The 7,037-nt window shown below is 47.7% G+C and overlaps 1 protein-coding gene across 1 annotated transcript; it reads left to right on the forward strand.

Moving 5' to 3' along the window:
- Positions 1–4,579: 4,579 nt before the first annotated feature.
- Positions 4,580–5,843, forward strand: LOC122172522 (olfactory receptor 51G2-like). The gene has a single exon (XM_065598682.1). It carries the CDS (start codon positions 4,596–4,598, stop codon positions 5,529–5,531), a length of 936 nt encoding a protein of 311 aa, XP_065454754.1. The 5' UTR covers positions 4,580–4,595; the 3' UTR covers positions 5,532–5,843.
- Positions 5,844–7,037: the final 1,194 nt, after the last annotated feature.

Consider the following 7,037-nt stretch of genomic DNA (forward strand, 5'->3'; position numbering starts at 1 on the left):
ATGAGTGGCTTAGGTAAAGCACTCAGGTAACTCAGTTTGGTGTGTGGTGCCACCTACTGTGGTGTTGGGTGATAACAGGGACCGGAGAGGCTGGCTTGTCAGGCTGCATCAACTCCCATCCCAACTGAGCTCCCTCTCCTCCAGGGCTGGGCTGGGAGTTGATGCAGCCTGACAAGGAGCCTACCTGAGGGTAGGAGGCAGCCCTGGTTAATGACCCAATGCCTCCCTCCCCCCTGTAGTAACCAGACACTGCCAGATCCCTTAAAGGAACCCAGCCTTGGGCTTTTTCTGAGACAGTCAAGTCAAATATGATGAGGATCACTAGGAAATGTTTTTCATCATATAAAGGTTCATGAGTTTGCGAGTGCTGCCACCTAGGGGTGGGGTCCTGTAGCACAAAGGACAGAGGCTCATGGGTTGAGTGAGAACTGGGCTGGAAAACAGAGAGCTCCCCCTCCCCCCCGCCATGACAATTAGTGACACAAACTAAAATGTTTCCTTTTCATCCATTTTTGGTGTGAATTTTCATAGGAAATGGATCATTTTTCTCTGTAAGCTCAGTTGCCATGATGCTGCCCAGTTGCAGCTGCTTGGATCCCAAAGAGAAACTGGAGGCTTTTCATCTGCCTCGTCCTCATAACGTAAATGAAGGTGGCACTGATGGAGTCTATGGCGGCACTCTGGGTATGGAAAGGTTGAAACCTCCCGACCAGTCTATGGCTGGGGTATTGTGCCCATCAGCTACACTAACCAGCCCTCTCATCGCTGTGCAGCCCCCTCCACCCTGTACAAGGCCCCTTCAGCAGCTCCTGTGGGCAGTGGTTACTGTGACAAGCCCGGGTAGCACATCTCCAATGAACCTGTGCTAGCAGGGAGCTGGAGAGGGTCCTAGAGCAGTTGTGGAGGCACAAAGATTGTGGGTGGGGGGCCTAGCTACCAGTGGATCACTGAGATCTGTGCCTAACTTTGGGGATCCCTGGATCCTGGGTCCCCCTTTTCATTCCTCAGGGAGAAGGGAAAGGACCTCACTCACTGGAACGATGCGAGGGGAATTTCCCTGTAGGGAGCCCTGTGGAATCTCCCTTTCCTGGCCTGCACTGTGGGTTTGTAATGCAGGAAAGAGGGCTGTCGGGGAGAAATCTGGTCCTGTGTTATTATTAATTAATTATTATTATTAATTTACTTATTTATTAATTTTATTATGGAAAGCTCACAGCTGTGACAGCATCATTGTTACAGTTCGGCCGCCCCCGAGGTAGCCCTGTGACTAATCAGAACAATAGAAACAATGATGACAAGCCCAGATTCCAGAAACAGAACCTGCAGCAGGGCTGGCGCTGCAGTCCAGTTATGTAGCATCACCCCATGTCCCCTGTGATTTGGCCTCCTGCAGTTTGCATTGGCCATGAGGGTGGTTAGAGCTGGTGCACACTAAGCCAAGCAGCTGAGGTTCCCTGATGGCCAAGTGGCCCCCAAGGGAATGTGCAGGCATGCTTCATAAACACACTTGCCTCTCTATCTGAACAGATACTGCTGCCTCTACAATCTCTCTGATGACTCCTTGTCCTTTAAGGTGAAGACCTCTGGTGTCTGGCAGCTCCCCTTCTAGCAGGAATTGGGTACGTTTTCAGGTTTCACTAGCTTTAAAATACAAAGTGAAGGGGAAAGTATGCAAGCTGTTTCCATTTGCAGATGTTCTGTGCAGCGGCAGAGGACTCAGCTGGGCTGTCGGGGTGACTCACTGACGGGGCTGGAGGACAGGCACCGCTAGGTAGCTTGGGAATCCCTCCCCTATATCTATCCATGCTCCACAGTGCGCTGTTCAAGCAACAGAGAAGTCTTACATTGAAAGCGACCTCAAAGTGTTAAAACCCCGATGCCCCGAGTCAGGGTTTCTCAAGGGGCCCATTTCTCGAGGTGCCGTGTGCTCTGGGCCCGATCCTGCCAGGGGCTGAGCAAGAGGAGACCCCACGGAATATCAGTGACTAGTTCCCAATTGCCTTGGGTTTATTTGCTCCTGGAAATTTAATCAGCAAATGCATTTTTAAATTTTTTATTCTCTGGATCGATTGTGGACACAGGAATTCAGAGCCATGTTGCTCTGGGGAAAAGATCTGATAGGGCATATTTCTGTTTCCTGACTGGCTGAGGGCTTTAACATTTTTGCCTTCTTTACTGCTTAATGGTTTTTTCTTTAGAAAGTATGTCAAAAGTATTCCAAATACTGTGTGCAATGGGTTTGTGCTTTTAACTCTTAACTCTTAACTATTAACCCTGAGGAGAACCAGTCAGCCATTAACCCAGGGACAGAGGTGCTACTAGACTTCTGTTTACTGACAAGTGACTGAATGAGGGCTGAAATGCGCAATCTGTTCAGGTTCTGAAGAAATACAGATGACAGACGCTACATTTTAAATCCTACTCTAACCTGAGAAATCATCTCTGAAATTTCAGAGGGGAAAGAATGGGTTTACACGTGAGTACTAAAGTACAGATGTGTAAATGTTATGCCAAAACTTTTCATTGTAATACAAATATTACAAATCAAACTTTCATGATCTGAATGAATATCAAAAGCCAGCAACAGAGTTGTTGGAATCTCTACAGGAAGGAGCAGTGGAAACTTTACTGCTTAATGGTTTTTTCTTTAGAAAGTATTCCAAATACTGTGTGCAATGGGTTTGTGCTATTAACTCTTTGTTCGGTGAACAGTTGTACTGTCTCCTGGTAACTGACCAGAAGTCGTTTCTAACACTTATATTCAGGGTTGTGCATTCAATCACTCTGCAAGACTTGTACAAGTCTTTCCAAAAAGTCCGGAGAGAACTGAACTGCTGGTCTGTGTTTAAGCAAAGACTAGCGCTGAAAGGGGAGTGTAATGCTGGTTCTATGTAATTTATGCCATCTTCTCTTACAGGAGCATGGCCCAAGTATATGCATAGTCAACTGGATATTAGTGTAAACCTATTGTTTGCATATTCACCCATTTGTGACACCATCCCCTCCTCCGCCAGCTGAAGTAACTGTCTGTGTTAACTTGTAATTTACCAAAAAATATCTACAGACATTTGCCTGGGGAGAGGATGCAGGCCCTGTGAGGATGACAGGAAGCTTGTAGGATGATCAAACTCTCTAGATTCAGGGAACACTGGCCAGGCCAAGCACTTCAGCGTTCCGTGGAGGGATTCCTGGGGGTCAGAGAGTATTAATGGGAGCCTGAGTTAAGGGAAAGTTAATCGAGCCCGGTTCTGGTCACAATTGCACATGTAAATCTGGAGTGCGTGGTTGAAGTCAATTTTATTGAATTAAGAACCTGGACCTAAGAATTTATCCCATGTACTGCAAACAGGCAGTGGCATAATTTGAACTCTCAGGAGTGGAGCAAATAAAGAATATACATATAATGAGGCAATGAAACACATTTATAAATAGCTTCAGTGCCGGACAGATAAATGCAATGACTGTTTTCACCATGCACTTGCCATATGTTTATACACCTGTCATGGTACAATGGGCAACACTCAGAAGTGGAGGGCCAGAAAGGGTGTCTGTGTGAAGGTCACAATTGTAAAATCACTCAGTGCTCACGTAGCCTGTGGAACTCCCAGCAACAAGATATCAAAGTGGCCAAGAGCTTAGCAGGATTCAAAGAGGGACGGGATGTTTATATGGGTAACCCGAAAATTACAGTCGTGAGGATTTTTGAAAAAAAAGTCTTGGCAGTGCTCTACATTTTTTTGATTCACACCACAAAATATGTCTAACTAGTGGGTGTCAGGCGGAAACTTTCCCTAGGAGCAGGTTATTCATAGCTGCCTATTGCAGGGCTTCTTCCACCTTCCACTGAAGCATCTGGACCTAACAATTTAGCCCATGTACTGCAAAGGAGCAAATAAAGAATATATATAATGAGGCAATGAAACACATTTATAAATAGCTTCAGTGCAGGAGAGAAAAATATAATGACAGTTTTCACCATGCACTTGCTCTGTGTTTATTAACCTGTCATGGTACAATGGGCAACACTCAGAAGTGGATGTCCAGAAAGGGTGTCTGTGTGAAGGTCGCAATTGTAAAATCACTCAGTGCTCACGTAGCCTGTGGAACTCTCAGCAACAATATATCAAAGGGGCCAAGAGCTTAGCAGGATTCAAAGAGTGACAGGATGTTTATATGGGTAACCCGAAAATTACAGTCGTGAGGATTTTTGAAAAAAAAGTCTTGGCAGTGCTCTACATTTTTTTGATTCACACCACAAAATATGTCTAACTAGTGGGTGTCAGGCGGAAACTTTCCCTAGGAGCAGGTTATTCATAGCTGCCTATTGCAGGGCTTCTTCCACCTTCCACTGAAGCATCTGGAACTGGTCACTGGATAGTGGGCTAGATGGACTGCAGGTCTGATCCAGTCTGACAGTGCCTATTTTCCTATCCTTGAATCCAAGGATATGTTTTTGCTGATCTACACTGAGCTCCTGGGAGTCTCTTGACTTGCATTGAGAGGAGAAAGATGTCTTGTTAAATATCATCTAGTCTCCTGTTCTTTCTCCTTTCAGGAAGGAAAGTTCAAAACTTCTCGGACCTGCACAGTACATTATGTCAGCTGTCAATGACACCAAATTCAACTCTGCAGTGTTCCTTCTCACCGGGATACCTGGGCAGGAAGATGTCTATCTTTGGATCTCTATCCCCTTCTGTTTAATGTATGTTATTTCGATAGTAGGAAATTCGATCATTCTGTTCATTATAAAAACAGATGCAGGCCTCCATGAGCCCATGTACATCTTCCTTTCCATGTTGGCAGTCACCGACCTTGGCTTATCGATAGTCACCATACCAACGATACTGGGCATATACTTGTTCAACTCTAGGGAGATCAGCCAGGATGCCTGTTTTGCCCAGCTCTTCTTCATCCATTCACTGGCTAAATTTGAATCCTCTGTGCTGTTGTTGATGGCCTTTGACCGCTTCATCGCAATCTGTAACCCACTGAGATATGCTGCCATCTTAACTCCACCGAGAATAGCCAAGATGGGACTGGCATTTATGCTAAGAGGGGTGGCCGTAATATTCCCACTCCCCTTTCTCCTGAAACGGTTCCGATACTGTCGAGACAATGTCCTCTCCCATTCCTACTGCGTGCACCAGGAGGTCATGAAGATGGCTTGTTCGGATATCACAGTCAACAGCATCTATGGCTTGTGTACTACACTCTTAACGGTGGGGTTGGACTCGCTGCTCATCTTCCTCTCTTATGTGATGATCCTCAAAACAGTGCTGAGTATTGCATCCCAAGTGGAGTGCCTCAGGGCCCTGAACACCTGCATCTCCCACCTCTGTGCCGTCCTGGTTTTCTACATACCAGACATTGGCCTGGCTGTGACACACAGATTCGGGAATAGCTCTTCTCACTTGCTTCAAACGGTCCTGGGCTATTTCTACCTGCTGGTCCCACCCCTGATCAATCCAATCGTGTACAGCGTGAAAAGCAAACACCTTCGTGAGAGGATAATCAGGGCATTTGTCAAGTGAAGGGTCAGTTCATCACTCGTTTCCAGGGCTGGACACACGGGAAACCAAAAACACAGTCACCTATTCCATCCTGGATCCTCTTCCCCTGAGGTCCCTCCCTCTGCCCTATCTCCAGGCTGGAAGCCAGAGCCAGGCTGTGGTATGAGCTGCCCAGAGAGCCAAAGCCACTGTGAGGAGCCCCAGACCCTCCACATTTTAGGCCCCTCCCCCAGGATGTACAACCCAGGGAAAGTGGAGAGTCCAGGGTTCCCCACAGCAACCTGTGCTCCTGGGGCAGCTCTTACCATGGCCCGACTCTGGCCTGGCTGGGAGGCGGAGCATCGGGGCAAGTGGAGGAGCAGGGGGCAGGGCTTAGTGGGAAGAGATGGGGCAGGGGGCGGGGCTTCAGGGAAAAAAGAGGAATAGGAATGTGGGAAGTTTGAACCAATGCTGGCCCCAGCTAGTAGGGTGGTGGGGGACTCCTGAGTTAAGGAGGAGGATGGGACTGGGGGTTAGGAGACCTTTTGTTTTGGAGAAATCTGAATTAATGCGACCCTAAAGAGGGGGCTCCTTTTTCAAGTATCCCAGGATGAGCGTTAGTCTACTAATGGGTGGAGGTCAGCATAGCCCTCAAGCTGCTCTGAACTCTGCTCAGGCAGGGGGAAAACAGGCCAGTGAATCGAACCCCTGTAACTGGGTCCTTGCCATCCCCACTCTCTGCAGCACAGGGAGGGAGCTCTGCTGGCACACCAGAGAATCCAGCCAGGCGTGTCACCACTCAGGTGGCTGGAAGACTTGTCCTGTGGTCTGGGCACTGCTTGAGACTCAAGACAGCTGGGTTTGATGTGACCATGGGCAAGCCATTGGCTATCTCTGAGCCTCTTCACAGGTGGATAATAACCCTGCCCTGCCTCACAGTGGTGGCAGGAGGATAAATACATTCATGGTTCTCAGATACTCTGAGACCCTAAGATCAAGGCTATGTCAGGGATCCACAGAGCAACACCTCTGACATTGGTCTATAAAAGGCTTCTTATCACAACCTCCTGTGACAACTGGTTTCTGGGAAGCCGTGAGACTCCAGCACCTTGGTGTCTGTGGCAGCAATCTGAGGGCAAAGGTGAGCTTCACTCCTAGGCCCTGAAACATGGACACGGCTGAGCACTATGGTCACTGGGCCGAGGCTCACACAGGTTTCAGCAAAGCTGCTTCCACAAGAAAGGAGCAAACACATGGGAAGATGCTCTCAGAGACACAGGGAAACTAGGCCGGGTCCCAAGAGCTCCTTGGCTTCCCAAAAGAATGTAAGTGGGGCCATTTCTGTTTCTCTATCTCAAGAGCAAAGCCTGTCTAACTTAGCTTGTAGTGATAAATAAATTAATGGAGATATCCTATCTCCTAGAACTGGCCGGGACCTTGAAAAGCCATCAAGTCCAGTCCGCTGCCTTCACTAACAGAACCAAGTACTGATTTTGGCCCAGATTCCTAAGTGATTCTCTTAAGGACTGAACTCATAACCCTGGATTT

Source organism: Chrysemys picta, chromosome 1 (assembly GCF_011386835.1).
Source record: "Chrysemys picta bellii isolate R12L10 chromosome 1, ASM1138683v2, whole genome shotgun sequence".
Lineage (NCBI taxonomy): Eukaryota > Metazoa > Chordata > Testudines > Emydidae > Chrysemys > Chrysemys picta.